At 60.2% G+C, this 18,213-nt stretch overlaps 2 protein-coding genes and 1 long non-coding RNA gene across 3 annotated transcripts; 1 reads left to right on the forward strand and 2 right to left on the reverse strand.

Moving 5' to 3' along the window:
- Positions 1-3,570: 3,570 nt before the first annotated feature.
- Positions 3,571-4,965, forward strand: NANOS3 (nanos C2HC-type zinc finger 3). Its single transcript, XM_004595848.3, has 2 exons — positions 3,571-4,151; positions 4,916-4,965. Exons 1-2 carry the CDS (start codon positions 3,620-3,622, stop codon positions 4,963-4,965), a joined length of 582 nt encoding a protein of 193 aa, XP_004595905.3. The 5' UTR covers positions 3,571-3,619.
- A 1,015-nt stretch (positions 4,966-5,980) lies between these two features.
- On the reverse strand, positions 5,981-18,194 carry BRME1 (break repair meiotic recombinase recruitment factor 1). Its single transcript, XM_058657625.1, has 10 exons — positions 18,147-18,194; positions 17,755-17,806; positions 14,054-14,222; positions 12,950-13,040; positions 12,702-12,848; positions 10,228-11,410; positions 9,755-9,918; positions 7,842-7,936; positions 6,319-6,402; positions 5,981-6,155 (listed from the first exon to the last, which is right to left on the reverse strand). Exons 2-10 carry the CDS (start codon positions 17,783-17,785, stop codon positions 5,996-5,998), a joined length of 2,124 nt encoding a protein of 707 aa, XP_058513608.1. The 5' UTR covers positions 17,786-17,806; positions 18,147-18,194; the 3' UTR covers positions 5,981-5,995.
- Positions 11,332-13,044, reverse strand: LOC131478456 (uncharacterized). The gene is made up of 3 exons (XR_009244467.1): positions 12,950-13,044; positions 12,702-12,848; positions 11,332-11,410 (listed from the first exon to the last, which is right to left on the reverse strand). It is a non-coding gene; the product is annotated as an uncharacterized LOC131478456 (long non-coding RNA).
- Positions 18,195-18,213: the final 19 nt, after the last annotated feature.

The following is an 18,213-nucleotide window of genomic DNA, read 5'->3' on the forward strand; positions in this document are numbered from 1 at the left end:
ACACACCCACTGGTCCGGAGCGCACGCGTGCATTCACGGAAGATACACGGGCCTGTGCATGGCTCACAGGGGGGACTCCTGGAGAAAACTTAAGCACCCCCACCACTGGAAGCCAAAGCAGGGCCCAGGGTTTCACAAAACAGCACCTGGGTAGATCTTCTCTACGTACCCACACCCACATACCGGAAGTAAGCAGACCTTGGTCGCACCAAGATCCCAGAGTACCAGGAGCCTTCCAGAAAGTTCGTGACAAGTTGTACTGACAGGTTTGTGGGGCCAAGGTTTGCGGCCTGCGGTTGACGCAGCCACAGCCCATCCTGGAGTGCCCAGGCTCCCTGGGAGGCTGCAGGTGATGGCCCCAGGACTTGGGCCCCTGCCACCCATGTGGGGTTGAGTCACCAGTCTCCAGCGTTTCCTGGCCCAGCCTCAGCTGTGTGGGGGGATTTGGGGAGTGAACACCAATGCACATTTTTCTAACATATGAGTTTTGATCAACTTTTTAAAAAATTGTTTATATTGCAAAGGTAGATGGAGAAACAGAGATCTTCCATCTGCTGGCTCACTCCCCAAGTGGCAGCAGTGGCCAGAGCTGAGCCGATCCTAAGCTAAGAGCCAGGAGCCTCTTCCGGGTCTCCCACGCGGGGGCAGGGTCCCAAGGCTTTGGGCCGTCCCCCACTGCTTTCCCAGGTCACAGGCAGGGAGCAGGATGGGATGTTGAGCCTCTAGGATATGAACCAGTGCCCATATGGGATCCGAGTGTGCAAGGCAAAGACTTTGGCTTCTAGGCTACCAAGCCGGGCCCTGGCCTATGCATTTTTTTTTAATTTTGCACTAAAATAGTTTCATCATTCAATTCCTTTCTTTTCAATAACTTTTCCTACATGTACATGTGTACGCGCAGGCTGGCATACACACACAGGAAACGCACAGGGAGACACCCCAAAATCGCAGCCCCGATCCCGGCTCGTGGAGCCGCCTTTGCTATCCTTCCTGCTTTTACAGCTTAGATTTTTTTTCTAGGAGGGTGGGGATTGGACGGAGGGAGGGTCACTTTAACCAGAAGACACCCCAGACACCAGCTACCCACACACGCTGGCTCTGGGGTGAGCCTCACCAACATGCATGATCGCATGTGTGCGCACACACACACACACACCCCCTGGGACGAGTGAGAATGGCCTTTGCCCCAGCAGGCCGGTTGGGCGGCGGGGAAGAAGTCCCAGCTACACAGGGACTTCAGGGGAACCTTCTCTTTCCCCCCAGCCAGGAGTGGAAATCCTGCTGTCACTGCAAGGTCCTGGCTGCCAGGCCGTGCCCAGTCTGCGGGCAGTTACTCTCACACAGGTTGCCAGTTCCATCTCCCCGCCTTTCCCCGATCCACCCCCTTGATTTTCAACTAGATGCTGGGCTGTGGCGTCCCACCTCCTTCCTGTCTTCTGGCCTCGGACCCGCAGATCTGTGCCAGCTGCCTGGCTTTCCTGGGGGACAAGGTTAAGATCTGCCTGCACTGGTTGACTCGCTCTGCCGCCCACCTTTGGGAAGGGAGCGGTTTGATAACAGGGGCACCCGCCCTGCCTCTGGGAACCTGCAGCCAGGTGCTTCCCAGGAGACCAAATGGTGGAGGTAGGGGGGAAAAGGGGAGGGGAATCCCACCCAGCATGGGGTCTGACTGTTACACCTCCCCGACCCTCAAGAGCTAAGCTTGTAGCAAGGTCTTCTGAGGGTGTCTGGGAGCCCCAACAGGTGCAACCAGAGGCGATATATTGTATTCATCATTGTATTCGCTGCTTAGCATCATTCACTCACTGCTATTCACCTTGGTTGGATGGAAAGGTGTCATAAGAGCTTGGTTCTGGCACTGCCCCCCACCCCGACCTGCCCTCCCCGGCCCCCACTCCTGATCTGGATGGGGATGGGGGCTGCTGTGCAGGATTCAGCGGGCCTATAGTGAAGCAGATGTAGGGCACTCCGGAAGTTGAAATAGTTACGACGCTGCTCCCAGCTTTCTGAGCACACAGTTGGTATCTAGTGTTGACACCCCCCCCAAAGTAGCATTCTTGCCACCCTGCCTGTCCTGGGGTACACGTTGGGGGAGGTCCCTGAGATCTTGCCAAGGGTCTGGGGGAACATTCAACCAGTCGGTGAGTTTGGAGGCCTCAGGCAAACCATCGGCCGTTGAGTGGACCCTGAGGCCTGGAATGCCATCGTCCTCATCAAATTCTGGGGAACCCCAATTCCCAGATCCTGGGGTGCTCCCACCCCGCCCAAGTTCACAATCAACATTCATTATTGTTGGTGGGTTGTGAGGACACAGGCCAGACCCACCGGCAGATGGATGCCACTGTGACTGGGCCACACAGCCTGGGGGGAAGGGGAGGGTGGGGCTGAGCCCTGGGCCTGAGATGGGGGGAAGGCTGGCATGGGCCTGTGTCCTGCTGGCTTGCCATGTGGGTTCAAGGCCTGGCTGCTTCACTTCCAACCCAGCTCCCTGGGAGAGCAGCAGATGTGCCACGTGCCTGGGGCCCTGCACCACGTGGAAGACCATGATCGGTCCAGGTTCATTTTTATTGCAAAGTCAGATATACAGAGAGGAGGAGAGACAGAGAGGAAGATCTTCCGCCCATTGATTCACTCCCCACATGGCTGCAATGGCTGGAGCTGCACTGATCCAAAGCCAGGAGCACAAAGCCTCTTCCTGGTCTCCCACGCGGGTGCAGGTTCCCAAGGCTCTGGGCCGTCCTCCACTGTCTTCCCAGGCCACAGGCAGGGAGCTGGATGGGAAGCGGGGCTGCCGGGATTAGAACCAGCGTCCATATGGGATCCCGGTGCGTTCAAGGCGAGGGCTTTAGCCGCTAGGCCACCACGCCAGGCCCAAAAAATAAATAAATCTTTATATATATATATATATAATCTGAGGAGTGTCCTGTTGCCACCGGCTTGTCATCTTGCCCGGAAGGTATTTCCCTCGTGGCTTCCCCCTCCAGCCAGGGCCGCTCTCTCTCCTCCCAGCATCTGACCGTACCGACTCCATGCCTACCCAGCCCAGGCCCTGGCAGATCTTGTCCTGGTCTAGACTTCAGACTTCTCAATTGGCAGCTGCAGTGTGCGTGTGAAAACTCTCCTCACCCAGGAAGGGCCTGGTCCTTACTCTTCCCGGCCCCAGCAGACTCCCCCCCACCACACCCCCAGGAGAGAGCCTGGGGCCGCCTTCCTGTCAGAGATAATGAATGTATCCCAGGGGCGGGCACCTGCTCCTTCCGCAGCCCAAGGGGGAAGGAAGCAAGAGTTACTGAGTTTCAGGGGTCACTCTAAAGGCAGAGTTTCCAAGCCACCTGCTGGTAGATGCCAGAGGGGGTAGGGAGGCCAGGCCCTATCCCCCACTACAGCCACCCCCTCAGTCATGTGCATTCAGGAGGAGGTCACTAGAGGACCCCCCCACTTCCCAGGAACCTCCTGTCTACCCCGCCCTCAACCCCTTCCCCACACGCTCACCCCTTGGAGGTTATAAAGCTCAGGATTGAATGCAAACTGCCAAACTCCTGGGAGAGGCCAAGACCGAAGAGACAGAGAAACAGACACACACGGGAGAGACAGACAGGCCTGGGCCTGGCCCAGCACCATGGGGACCTTCAACTTGTGGACTGATTACCTAGGGCTGGCGCGCCTGGTAGGGGCGCTGCGCGATGAGGAGGGGGACCCCGGGGCCACTCCGGAACCCCAGCCGCAGGCGTCCACGCCCACGCCCAGGCCGGCAGCCCAAGAGGAGGACGCTGCCGACCAGGCCGCCGCTGCCCTCATGGACAACCCGGAGCCCCCCGAAACCCTGCCAGGGGCCCCTGAGCGCCTTTGCTCCTTCTGTAAGCACAACGGCGAGTCGCGGGCCATCTACCAGTCGCACGTGCTCAAGGACGAGGAGGGCCGCGTGCTGTGCCCCATCCTGCGTGACTACGTATGCCCGCAGTGCGGTGCCACGCGGGAGCGCGCCCACACCCGCCGCTTCTGCCCGCTCACGGGCCAGGGCTACACCTCCGTGTACAGCTACGCCACCCGCAACTCGGCCGGCAGGAAGCTGTTCCGGCCGGACAAGGCCAAGACGCAGGATGGCGGCGGCCATCACCATCACCGCCGGGGCGGCGGAGGAGCGGCTGCAGGTGCCTGGCGCGATCGAGGGGGCATGGGGGGAGGCTGGCCTGCAGGGGCAGCAGGAGGGACAGCTTCCATCGGCCCTCGGTTGGGGCAGGACTTGGCCGTGTGGCCTTGGGTCAGTCACTGACCCTCTCTGAACCCAGTTGGAGACAGACCAGCTCTCCTTGGAGTGGCAGGGAGAGAGATGCCAGCTGGACACCTTGTTGGAGTCGTTTCAGGAAAGAGGTGTTGGGGGGGGTGGGGAGCAAGGCCCAGGCCTTGGGATGGTTTTAGGGGGCGCAGGGTGGTGGGAACAGGGGGAGGTATCCAGGTTTGGGGATCCCCAGTTGGCTGCAGATGGCTGAGGACTGGGCCAGGCTGAAGCCGGGAGCCTGGAATGCCACCCATGCGGGTGCAGGGACCCCATGCACCAGGGCCACCTCCCACCGCCTCCCGGGGTGTGCGAGAGGCTGGGATTGGGAGCAGGGTTTGAACTTGGGACCATACAGGATGTAGGTGTGCAGAGGCTTAAGGGACAGAGGCCTAGGGTCACAGGAGCATCACCCCCCACCACCACCCCTTAGGGTTTCCCAGAGCTATGGGTCGCGGGGGAGTTTTTGGGTCAAGGAGGAGCCCTCACTGCCAGCCCCGCGGTGCCCCCAGGACGAGGCTGCGCGTTTGGCCCGGGGTGTTTCTCCAGCCGGGCAGCCACTAGGTGCCGCCCGAGCCCCAGCAGCCCCGCGGGCGGCACTCCGAGCTGCCCTCGCTGAGGGTTCCCTTCCACACGCAGGCTCCAAGGGTGCCGGCAAGCAGGGACCTTCGCGGGCGGCCTCGCCCTAGCCGGCTGACCCGGGAAGGACAGCGTCGCGCCTGCACCAGCTACGCCGACCTGGCTTCTGGGAGACGACGGGGCCCTGCGAGGATTCAGCCCCAGGCCCACTCTGCTCTGCCCAACCCTGCCCTGCGGGCACCAGGACTGGAGCTGGTCCCCTGTGGTGGGGGAGAGAGGGGAGCTGCTTGGGGCTGCCCAGGGCCAGAGCTGGTCCAGCATCCTGCACCCCACACCCCTCTTCCCCACGGGGACCTGCCCAAACCCTCAGTACAATAAATGCTTATGAATGGCTCAGCCAGTGGAGGCCATGACGCAGGATGAGGCAGCTGGAAGCCTCGCTGCGGTGGCCCCCGGTGGCCCCTGGCCACCCCGGGGTGCCTCTCAGAACAGGCTCTTGGAGTCCGGGTCATCACACAACCCCCACACTGATGCGGCTTACTTCCTGCCAGGGAGGTGGGGGAGACGGTGATGGCCTCTCTGGGTGCCCAGTCACCCCGGGGTAGGGGTGGCAGAGAACAGGAGTGGGTCCTGGGCAGGGCTGGGGCACGAGTGGGGCAGTGGGAGCAGCCTGGAGCCAGCCTGTCAGTCAGCCCCCACTGCCTCCATCTGGGAGGGTGTGCGTGCTTGCTGTACCCTCCCATGTGGGTGTACCCCCCACACACACGCGTACTTACACACGTGGTGCATACACATACACATCCCACCCTGGTGGGGACCCCCGTGAGTGGCCTCCACCAGGCAGGAAGCCCAGAAGGGCTGGAGGAGGGCACAGAAATCACTGGGCCTCTCCACAGTCCTTTATTGCCACAGGAAATACAATGGAAGCTTCCAGAACCTTGGGCTTCAATCGGCAAACCTGAATAAATGCTGGGGGTGCAGGGCGGTGGAGGTGAGCCCAGTGAGCTCTGGGGTGACAGTAGGGGTCCCTCCCACCCAGCCCCTGCCAGCTGTGGATCCCGGGGAGTGGGGAAGGGCTTCCTTGCAGGCCACAGGCATACGTGGACCCCTCTTCTGCTGCTGCTTTGGGAGGGGGCTGCCCTACAGGTCTTTCCAGAGCTGCTGCGGGGGCGCCCCGGCCCTCTGGCGGGCGTAGGGTGCAAGGCCTGGGCCAGCTTCCCCTGCCGCCGTGGCTTTTGGCTTCCGGTGCTGCAGGCGCCTGAAGGCATCCAGGTCACGGTGGGCGCTCATGATCAGGCGGCTGTATGGGGGCACCCGGGGTCAGGTACGGGGGGACATCTGAGGCCAGGTGTGGGTGCACACATGGGGACACGCTTGGCAAGTTGCGGGTGTGCACACAGGGACATGCGGGGCCAGGCAACAAGCACGCACGCACAGCCCCTTCCCGTGGGACCCTCACTCACTTGAGATTGGAGAGCTCCAGCACCAGGCCGCGGACCGTGTCACTGGCATCCTGCAGCGGGCAGGCCTCCGGGGGTGTGCAGGGTCTGGGAGGGAGGTCCGGGTAGCCCTGCAGGTGAGCCGGGCAGCACCGCGGGGACAGGGTCCCTCCCCAACCCACACTCAGGATTCTAGAAAGTTCTTTGCCAAATGTCTTCTGCTCCAAGGTGGTGGGGGTGCATCCCTGACCACCAGGGCTACGTTTTAACCCCATTCACCCACCCACCCGTCACACACCCACCCGGGCCCGCAGCTCAGGGCAGGCCCCAGAGCGCGACCTCCTGGGCCTGGGGCTCTCAGCAGCCCACAGCCCCTCCGCTGTCACACCCAGGACCCATGCACCTGCCGCCACCCCCCAGGCCTTCTCTCCTGGTTCCCATCACAGGAGACCCAGGCCCCCATGGGCAGGTAGCACAGGCCCCACGCCCCCGTTGGGGTGGGGAGGGGGTGGCACAGGCTTCGTCCCAGAATGGTTCGTCCCCATCACTGTGGGACCTAGGACAGGGAGTCAGGCCGGAACCGAAGCCAGGGAACTGCTGCCTGGACACCCCAGGAGGAGGGAGGAGGGCTCACACACACCCTCACCCTCATGTATTATCACACATTCTCACGAGTGCACTGCCATATACGCACACCATTCTCACACTCACTGTCACACACTGCTGCACTCAGATTTCATCCTTATAGTCACTTCCCACATGTACTCACAATTCACACTCATAGGGCCTGGCACAGTAGCCTAGCAGTTAAAGTCCAGCTGGGATTCCATATGGACGACAGTTCTAATCCCGGCTGCTCCACTTCCCATCCTTCTCACACTCATTCTCATTTGCTGTCACACCTCCACTCACACAGTCACACTCACGTGAGCTCACAATTCACTCACACACAGCAGCCCCCATGCATTCACGTGGCTGCCACACTCAGCTCCAGTGCTTGCAGAGAACAGTCACTCAGCCAGACATGCACACACACAGTCAACACCCCCACACTCCCAGGCTGTCACACACACACACACACACAGACAACACTCCCACAGCCCCCACACTTCCAGGCTATCACACACACACAGTCAACACCCCCACACTCCCAGGCTGTCACACACACAGAGACAACACCCCCACAGCCCTCACACTCACACACTCACACTCGCCCACTGAAGGACGGGGGAGGCACCTACCTGGGGTGCGGTGAGCTGGGGAGGGTAGGTCAAACTCCCTGGCACCCCTGGGAGCCCAGGGCCAGGACTGGGCCTGGGCATGGTTCGGCAGTCCTGAGCCCTGCGGGGTCCCTGCCCCAGCACCCTCACCGCGTTTGGGGCTCCTGGGGGCAGCTGGAAGAGCCAGGGCTTGGCTCGTTACGAGCTGGAGGGCAGCAGAGCCCAGAGCGCGGGTGCTGAGGCGCACACTGGCCTCCTTGTTAAGATGGGAACCTACAGGCTGTGGGCAGGGGGTCCTGGGGTTGCCTCTGCCCATCCCATACCCACCTCTGCGGTGGCTTGGCCACTGCGACAGCATCTCTAGGGGCACAGGAGTTGAGGTTGGGCCAGCACGGACTTGGCCTGTTCAGTGCAGGGCACCCCTAAGGAGAGACAGAGAGGTCAGTGAATGGCCCGGCCCTGAGAGGAGGAAAAGTCACACGGGGACCCTTAGTGTGCGGGCCAGGTGTCATCGGGGCAGGAACTCCAGGACAGGCAGACCTGAGGCCACTTCCGATCCAGCTGGGGAAGCAGCAGGTGCAGGCCCCTGGGCCCTGGCAGCCATGCAAGAGACCTGGAGGGAGTTCCTGGTTCCTGCCGCCATTTAGAAGGTGAACCAGTTAACACAAGATTGCCGCCCCCCCGACTTCGAAATGAACAAATCTTTAAAATAATAATAATAAGAAGTCACAGAGGCATCTTGGGAAAAGGGTAGAAATAGTGGGAGGAGAGCAGGACCAGCTCGGCTGAGCCGGCAGAGCCGGCAGACCCCGCCCCTTCCAGAGGAACTCCTCCCCGACACGCGGGAACAGGACCTTGCCCGTGAAGATGAAGCTGCCATGGACGACCAAGACGCTGAGCACTCCCTGGGTCATCCGCCCGCCCTCCCTCCTCCTCCAGGGGCCTGCACCTGCTGCTTCTCCAGCTGGATCGGAAGTGGAGCAGGCGGGACTTGAACCGGTGCCCATGTGGGATGTGGGTGCCCCAAGTGGTGGCTTAGCCTACAGTGCCACAATGCTGGCCTGGCAGCTTGGGGTGGGCCCTTTTTGCATAGTTCCCATGCCAGTGGGATGCCTGCTGCCTTCCCCGGAGCACCTGGCTCAGCCTTCTGTGTTTAAGTTAGCCTTCCTAATCAAAACAAATAAAATCTTTACTCTAAATAAATAAAAAAAAAAACAGAGTTGAGAACGTAGATGTTGCAGCTCCATGTCACTGTCACGCTGCCTGCTGGCCTGGCCTGGCCTGCGGGCACCCTGGGACTACACAGGCTGGTGGTCGCGGCCAGCCCCGCGGGGACCCCAAGGTGGGCTCCTTGGCGGATCAGGGGGAGGGGTGAAGTCCACAGGGAGGAGGCCCCGGCCCTGCCTCGGGGGGCTGGCCTTTGCCCCACTCCCTGGTGCCCCTCGCTTTCCCAGCTGCCAGGCCTCGGGGACCTTCCCACGGGAACCCAGCTGCTGGTGGGGTTGCCCTGACTTGTTGGGGAATATCCAGGCAGGCACTGCCAGCTTTGCCAGGCTGCCAGGCAGGTCTGACGACCCTGGTTGTCTGCACCCGGGCACTTAAGCGCTTAGACCAACCTCTGTTGCTTTTCCCAGGAGCAGTAGGAGGGAGCTCGATGGTAAGTGGAGGAGATGGGACTCGAACTGGTACTCATGTGAGTGCCAGTGTCACAGTAGGCGGCTCCAGTCACACCACAATGCCAGCTCCACAATGTGGGGTGTTTAATCTCCGCACGTGAGGGGAGCTTCACAATGTTCGTGGAGGTAGGAGCGGGCATCTGTCTGTGTCCCCTGCCCCGATTCCAGCACCCGGGAAGCAAGCGTGGCTTGGCTCATTGGGTTCTTGCAGGCCACGAAGGGCACGGAGGTGGAGTTCTAGGTTTCTGGCTTTGGTGGCTCCAGCCCCGTTCTAGGCGTGTGACCACTTGCGGGTGAACCAGCTGACATGCGTGCTCTGCCTCTCTAAGAAATACCTAAGGCCCTGGCGTGGTAGTGTAGTGGCTAAAGCCCTTGCCTTGCATGCGCTGGGTCCCATGGGGCACTGGTTCTAATCCCAGCTGCTCCACTTCCCACCCAGCTCCTGCCCTGGAGCGGCCATCTGTGTCCCCACATGGTCCCAAGGCTCCTTGTCTTCCTGTCCCTCGGGAGGCTGCTGGGCACCTGCCCCTGAAGGCCAGCCCCAGTCAACGAGCGCTCTCTCACCTGTTCAGGCGGGGCTTCCAAGTCAGGGCCGTCCAAGGCATCCTGGATCAGGCTGTCGGGCAGGAAGTCCAGTTCCTCTGCTGAGGATGCCTCCCACACGGCAGCGGCCTGGACCGCAGCAGCAGCAGCAGCATGGGGCAGGAGCTTGAGCCCAGGAGCTGGGTCTGGGCCAGGGGCAGGGGCCGGGACAGGGGATGGCCCCAGGGTTAGAGCAGGGTCTAGAGTTGGAGCTCGGGCTGCAGCGGCCGGGCCCAAGGCTGGGACTGGGCTGTCTGGGCAGGACTGGCTCCTTTCCTGGGGGGCATCGGCTGCTGCGACTCTGCCCCCAGGCACAGTGGAGGTGCCAAGGACTAAGCTGAGCCCCTCGAGGTCTTGCTGGCCGCCCTGGCCACTGGACTCTGCCGCTAGGAGGCAGGAGCCTAGCCCTTGTGTCAGAGCGACACCTGAGGCCACATGGCTAGAATCTGCCTCACCTATCAGGGGGTCACCATTCCGGGGCCCCACAAGGATTTCGTCACGGTTGTCTTCCTGCCCTGCCTTCCCTGCACCTCCTAGCATGTCCCTCAGCAGGGCCTCACTGCTGGGGGAGGTGGGTGGCTTGGTGGCAGCTCCAGCCACCCACAGAGCCCTCTGCTCTGGCGCGGGGGGCCTCACACTGGGAGCATCCACAATGACAGCAGCCACCTGAGAAGAGCACCCGGGGCTGCCGAGGCCCCCCTCGGCCTCCCCCCCTGCCCCACTGGGCGTTTCCTGTGGACTGGTGGGGCCTGAGACGGAAGCTGATGTTAGGGTGCTGGGGACACCGTCTTCTTCCTCTAGAGGTCTCTGGGGCAGCGCAGCCCCTGCCGTGCGCCCTTGGGTGCCTCCCTCGAGAGCGGCTCCTCCCTCAGCCTCACTGCTCGGCGGGGACCCTGGCTGGTTGTGACTGTCCCCCAGGAGCTGAGCCCCCTCGGGGTCAGACCTGCTGCTCTCCAGGCCTTCCCCACTACCTGGCGTGCTGGGCACGGGGGCCTGGCCAGGCACCGGGGAGACCATGGGCTGGGCATCCTCGCTGCTGGGCACGGGGTCCTGGCCAGGCCCCTGGCAGGTCAAGGGCCATGGCTCCTCTTGTAGGGAGACCGTGGGCTGCACATCTTCACTGCTGGGCACGGGGTCCTGGCCAGGCGCCGGGGAGACCGCGGGCTGGGCATCCTTGCTGCTGGGCACGGGGTCTTGGCCAGGCCTCTGGGAGGTCAAGGTCCATGGCTCCTCTTGTAGGGAGACCATGGGCTGGGCATCCTCGCTGCTGGGCATGGGGTCCAGGCCAGGCCCCGGGGAGATCAAAGGCCATGGCTCCTCTTGTAGGGAGACCACGGGCTGGGCATCCTCGCTGCTGGGCACGGGGTCCTGGCAAGGCCCCGGGGAGACTGTGGGCTGGGCATCCTCGCTGCTGGGCACGGGGTCCTGGCCAGGCCCCGGGGAGATCAAAGGCCATGGCTCCTCTCGAAGGGAGACCGCGGGCTGGGCATCCTCGCTGCTGGGCACGGGGTCCTGGTCACTCTGTTCGGGGCTGGTACAATCTGGCTGCATCTCCTCTCCCAGGCCCTGCGGTTCCTGTCCAGACCCAGCCAGCTGCTGGCTCCCCGCCTGCTGTGTGCTGGGCTCTGACAGCTTCTCCTGTGCAGAGAGAAGGACTGGGCATCGGTGCCAGGCATCACCAGCCTCCCAGGGAGGCAGATGGGCGCTGGACCTTCTCCACTCTCCGGCATGCTGGTCAGAGGGCCACATCTCTGGATGTGTACCCGGGAACATGGCAGTAGCTCCTCTGCCAGCTCCTTCTCCCGGCCAGCACCAGGCACATGGCCGGGCAGGGCAGAGCTCTTGGCACTTACACATGGCTGCTGGCCAGCAGTGGGAATGCGGGCCAGGCAGGGGCAGAGAACTCCTGGGATGTCAGTCTCACTCCACGCCTCCCGCCAGCCCCCTGCACAGGCATACCCTGGGAGCAGCGGGTAGTGGCACATGAGTACCTGCCACTCACATGGGAGAACCAGATGGAGCACTTGTCTTGCCCAAAACAGGTATTTTGGGACTGAATCGATGGAAGGTATCCCTGTCTCTCAGGTAAATACACATTTTAAAAATATATATATTTATTTTTTATTACAGGTCCGGTGCAGTAGCCTAGTGGCTAAAGTCCTCTCCCAGGATCCCACATGGGCACTGGTTCTAATCCCAGTAGCCCCACTTCCCATCCAGCTCCCTGCCTGTGGCCTGGGAAAGCAGTAGAGGACAGCCCAATGCCTTGGGACCCTGCACCCACGTGGAAGACCTGGAAGAAGCTCCTGGCTCCTGGCTTCAGACCAGCTCAGCCATGTGGGCCGCTTGGGGAGTGAGCTAGAAGATGCAAGATCTCTTTTTTTTTTTCTCTCTGACTTTGCAATAAAAATAAATAAATCTCTTTTAAAAATACATTGAAAAATGAAGCCCCTCTATCAGCTGCTCCCCACCGTGTCTCCCATCCCTGCTCTGTAACAACATGGAGACGCGTGGCCCTCAACCCTGGAGCCCCAAAGAGCTGACCCCCGCCAGGCAGGCCTGCGCCCGAGGGAGGGTGAGCAGCCGGCACGCACCAGGCTGGCTGGGATGGTGCCAGGCACCAGGCCTAGGTTCCGTATCCGGCGAACCACCAAGCGTGGTTCCCCTTCCTGGCAGAGGGTCTGCCGTCAGGCTCCACCCACTTTGGGGTGGCCACAGCCATAGTGGACTCCCCTTAAAACTCAACCGTGCTAAGATAAGAACAAGAGGGATGCAAGCCACCCCCACCCCACCCCAACTCACATGGGGCCCTTGTGGCGCTGGCTTCCACTACCAGGGTGCAAGTGCAGGTCCCACTGAGCCGCCCCCATCCCCCCGAACACCCGAGACAGAAGGCTGGCCCCAGGAGGCCGCCCTGTGTGTGCCTTACCAGGCTGAGTGTCCAGCTGTCCCCCGGGGCCTCCAACTCGCCCTCTGGCCTTCTCGGCGCCATGGCTGCTGCTGTCCCCGGCTTCCTGGATTTTGCAAACTGGGGGACAAACCTCCCAGCTCCCTTCTGGTCTCGGAGGGCGACAGCCTGCAATCGGAATTCCATTCCTTATAGCCTCCCCCAGGCCTAGACTTGGGCTGGGGGGCTGCTGGCAGAGGCTGGGGTCCCCCCACCCTCCACAGGCTCACCTGAGATAGGGGAGAAGATGCTGGTGGGTCCTCCTTCTCCACTGGCCCCTGGTGGCCCCTGGAGGTAGCTGCTGTGTCCCCAGCCTGGAAGCTGAGGGAACAAAACCAAGCATGACACCCGCCGGAGCCTTCTGCACAGGGATTGAGACAAACTGGGGAGACGACACCCCCAGTGCAGGAGGGTCTCTGGCAGTGGCCTATGGAAGGTGGTCGCAGGTGTACTGCTCCCAGAGTTGGGCCCAGCGGGCTCTAAGGACCGAGCCGGAAAGGGCTGTCGCTGCAAGGAGCTGCTTTGCGGCCAAGAAGGAACACCTATGACCCGTATGGCTGTGGGTTCGAGTCCCGCCTGCTCTGCTTCCCCTCCAGGGAAGGCAGTGAAGGATGGCCCAGGGGCTTGGGGCCTGGCAGCCACGAGGAAGGCCCACATGAAGCTCCTGGCTTCTGATTTCCATCGGGCCCAGCTGCAGAAGCTGCGGCCACTTGCAGAGGGAAGAGTCTGTCTAAATCCCTAAGTCTTTTTTCTTGTTTGGCTTATGTCTTATTTCCCAGAGAAGCAACTTCTTTGGTCCGTTTTCTTCTTTTTCTTTAACAGTTATTTATTTCTTCATTTTTGGAAAGGTAGATGTATGTAGAGGAGACAGAGAGAAAGATCTTTCATTTGCTAACTCACTTCGGCTGCAGTGGCTGGAGCTGAGCCGACCCGAAACCTAAGCCAGGAGCCTCTTCCAGGCCTCCCACGCGGGTGCAGGGTCCCAAGGCTTTGGGCCGTCCTCCACTGCTTTCCCAGGCCACAGGCAGGGAGCTGGATGGGAAGTGGGGCAGCCGGGACACGAACCAGTATCCATATGAGATGTTGGCGCTTGCAAGGTGAGATTTAGCCTACTGAGCACTGGTCTTTTGGTCCAAGTTGAAAGAAATTTGAGTTTGAGCAGCACTGAGTCCCACTCAGTGACACTCGCTTTCCATGGATGTGACAGGAGCGTTCTCACGCCCGAGGAAGCAGTCAGGGCCCTGGGCGAAGGTGTGGGAGGCAGAGCAGGGGGCCAGCCTCCTCGGGCCCACTCTCAGTCCCACGTCCCCTGGGCCCCTGGAGCCATCACCTACCTGGCCCTGGCTGGTCCTGGCTGCTCCTGGCTCTGCGTTGTGGCTGGAGTGGGTCTGCATTCTGCCTCTTCCAGGTGATGCAAACCAGGCGGCGTGGGGCTCCGAGAGCCCCCATCGGAGTCCCCCAGCCTTGGGGTCTTGGGGGCTTTCGGAGGGCAATCGCCTTCCCCTGGTTAGAGAGAGATGGTGGCAGCACACCTCGCCATGGCCCATTAGCATAGCATGCCGGCTCATGGCCAGGGCCTGGACCCCTGCCACGCTGAGTGCGAGGTGGGCAGGGGCAACGTCAAAATGTGGGTGCCCACAAGCTCCCACAGGTGCTTAGGGCCCTGCACCACATGGAGACCTGGAAGAAGCCCATGGCTCCTGGCCTCAGCGGGCCCAGCACTGGCTGGACGTTAAAAAAACGTTATTTCCACCTTTTAGAAAGACAGAGAGACAAAAAGAGAAAGAATTAGAGAAGGGTCTTCCATTTGCTGGCTCACTCCCCAAATGGCCGCAATGGCCAACATCAGGAGCCAGGAGCTTCCTAGGGGCCTCCCTCGAGGCCGCAGGGGCCCAAGCGCCATCAGCTGCCTTCCCAGGTGCATCAACAGGAAGCCTGATGGGAAGTGGAGTAGCCGGGACTCGGACGGGCACTCCGCCGTGGGATGCCAGTGTCCTGGACAGCAACTTGACCAGCTGTGCCACCACATCGGGCCCCAGGAGAGGTCCTTACCCCCCTCTGCCGCTGCCAGAAGCCAGCTCCCTCACAAAGCCAGCACCAGCTGGGAGCAGCCTTGGGAGGTCTCCGCAGAGCTGGCCCCAAGCCTCATCAAGTATCCCATGGGGAATGAATGCAATGAAGACTACCACACGTTGGGGTACTGCCCCCCAACCCCAGCCCCGCAGATACTCCCTCCGGAAAACCCCCTGCTGGGTGTTCCTCAACAAACCCACCCCACCCTTGGGCTCTTCACAGCAGCGGTTTGGTGCATCCGGTTCCTCGCAATCCCCAAATCCCAGACCGCCAGGGCTGACTCAATGGGCTCTTTGTAGAGTAAAAACGTTTAAAACAACAAATGCCTGGATACAAAGAGCCTCCCCATTTGCTTCCTGTGCTCTGTCCCTACCCCACCCCCACCAGGTGGTGCCAGAACCTGCCAGAACTTTCCTCCTCAGTCTCTCTCCCTGTGTGTGGCCGGGCAGACAGACAGATGGAGCTGGTGGAGTGGGGCGGCGGGGGGATCATCATCCAAGTTACGCCCCAAAATGAGCTGCCACGGGCAGTGATAGCAACCCCTGCGGCTCCGGCTAACAACGCCACCTGTGATGTGTTCATCAGTTTGGTTCTGCCAAGAAGTCGCTTCTGAGGGTTCGGTTTGGTTTTGATTAAGTGGGGTGGGGAGTCCCCGGCTTTGCTTTAGAGGAAGCCAGCTCCCTGCAGACCTGGCCTGGGAGTAGGGCTGGCATTCGCAGAATGAACCAGCGGATGGAAGATCTTTGTCTCTCCTTTTCTCTCTGTGTATCTGGTTTTCCAATTCAAGATGTATTAATTTTGTTATCAAAAAAGCAGATGTATGTCAGCCAATGGACATTGGGAAGGTTGCCTTACCCTTGGATGGGCAAAGTCGACAGCATTTCAGAACTCTCCAACCACTTGGTCAGAACCCTCAGAACGTGCACATGTCGGGACCCTGGGCTGATGTCAGGTGGGGGTACCCCATCCCTGGGTACTGGGACATTTGGGAGGCTGGGTGTGGCTTTCCCCTTTATCTCTCCCCTCCCCCCAGAGACTAGAACAAATGGAGAATTTAGAAGCAATGATTTCATCCACTTTTCCCTAAACCTCAATCCTTCCCTCTCTGGTCAACCGTGGAATCATCATCAAAGATAAAAATGAAAAAAAAAAAAAAGGCAGATGTAAAGAGAGAAGATTAAAAAAAGATCTTTTGTTCACTGATTTACTCTTCCAAGTGGTCCTAACAGCAGCAGCTGTGCCAATCTGAAGCCAGGAGCCTCTTCCAGGTCTCCCACGTGGGTGCAGGGTCCCAAGGCTTTGGGCCGTCCTCCACTGCTTTCCCAGGCCACAGGCAGGGAGCTGGATGGGAAGTGGAACAGCTGGGACTCGAACCGGCGCCCATGTGGTATCCAAGACGAGGCAAGACAAGGGTTTAGCCACTATGCTAGTGTGCCGGGCCCTGTTTTTATTATTATTTTTTTTTAAGATTGATTTAGTTTTGGAGCCCACACCGTGGCTGAACAAGCTAATCCATCACTTTCAAGGGTCAACATCCCAAATATGTACCAGTTCGTGTCCCGGCAGTTCCACTTCCCATCCAGCTCCTGCCTGTGGCCTGGGAAAGCAGTGGAGGACGGCCCAAAGCCTTGGGACCCTGCACCCGCGGGGGAGACCCAGAAGAGGCTCCTGGCTCCTGGCTTCAGATTGGCTCAGCTCTGGCTGTTGGGGCATTTCGGGAGTGAAGCAGTGGATGGAAAATCTTTTTCTCTGTTCCTCCTTGTCTCTGTAAATTTGCCTTTCAAATAAAAGTAAGTAAATGCTTTTAAACAAAAAAAAAAGAGTAATAAAGTTCAAACAATGTGTGGGATGGCGTAGTGGCAAGGTGCGTTAAGCTGCCACGTGCCATCTGTGCCACATGTCACAGGGCTGGCAGAGTCCTCACTGTTCTGACCCAGCGTCAGCTTAGGCCTTGGGGCGCTCCCTGGGCTCCTGCTAGCCACGTGAGAGGCCTGGCTGCACTCTCGGCTCCACGCACCAGGCTGGCCCAGCTGCAGTCAACAGCAACCATGGAGGGCAGTGAACCCAGGAAAGGAAAAAATCATTCTCTGTGATTCTTCCTTTGAAATAAATAAATCTCAAAAAAAAACTGATTTGCTGCAAAACATTTTGCAATTTTCCCCACAGTGTTTTGTCAAACACTCATTCTCCATGAGGTTTGGGACGTGCCCTGCTGTCCAACGCTGGATTCCTTCCAAGGAGCCAAAGCTGCGTCATGTGTCAACAGTTCTGCAATAAATCCACCCCCTCCTCCCAGCAGCGCCGAAGCAGGCGAGCCGGCTGGCAGAGCCGGTTAAGCCGCCACTGCCCATGCCCACAAGGCGTGCCAGAGTTCCAGCGTGACTCCCCCGCCGCTCTGCTTCTCAGCCAACCCGGCAAAGCATCCTGGGAAAGCAGCCATGATGACCCAAATGTTTGGGGGAGACCTGGATGGGGCGCCTCCTGCCTTGGACTTGGCCAGTGCTGGCAGTGGCTGGCATTATGGGGCATGAGCCAACAAACTGAAGATTCTTCGCTTTTTGCCTATTTTCTGCCATTTAATAAATAATAATAATTTTGGACCTAGCACAGTAGCCTAGTGGCTAAACCCTTGCCTTGCAAGCACCTGGATCCCACACGGGCGCCTGTTCGAGTCCCAGCTACTGCACTTCCCATCCAGCTCCCTGCCTGAGGCCTGGGAAAGCAGTGGGGGACGGCCCAAAGCCTGGGAACCCTGTACCCGCGTGGGAGACCCGGAAGAAGCTCCTGGCTCCTGGCTGTGGATCGGCTCAGCTCTGGCCGTTGTGGCCATTTGGGAAGTGAACTAGCACAGAGAAAATCTTTCTCTCCATTCCTCCTTGTCTCCGTACATCTGACTTTCTAATAACAATAAGTCTTTTAAAAAAAAAGGGTAATAAAAGGTTAAACCGCACAGATGAGATACCTGAAGTTGGTGATTTCTTCCTCTTCGTCATTTTATGTCTCCCTTAGGAAATCTGAAAACAACATCTCATTTCTAGCAGGTGTCGGGTCCACCCCGAGGGGACAGCGCCCCAGCCCGGGCCCCCCACAGGCCGTGCGGTGGACCCTACGGTCAGAGGGGGGCTCCCCTTGCTGCCCAGGGTCGCCTGGTGGGGATGGGGTTCTCACAGCGGGCGTCCCCAGCCAGGCAGGGGCTTTGGGGCACTTCCGGGGGACGGGCAGCTGACGACCCTCCCAGGGACACACGAATGCTTTTTGGGGAGTCACTTCCGGTCCCCTCCAGGGCACTGGGGTCGACAGCTGGGGTTCCCCCAGGGCCAGGCAGGGCGGACCAGCCGGACCGACCTGGGCCACGGAAGCCAATGAGGTCCCGACAGCAACGAGGCCTGCCCGGCTCCGGGGGCCGCCAAGACACTTGGAA

The sequence above is a fragment of the Ochotona princeps genome, chromosome 33 (assembly GCF_030435755.1).
Source record: "Ochotona princeps isolate mOchPri1 chromosome 33, mOchPri1.hap1, whole genome shotgun sequence".
In the NCBI taxonomy this organism is placed as follows: domain Eukaryota; kingdom Metazoa; phylum Chordata; class Mammalia; order Lagomorpha; family Ochotonidae; genus Ochotona; species Ochotona princeps.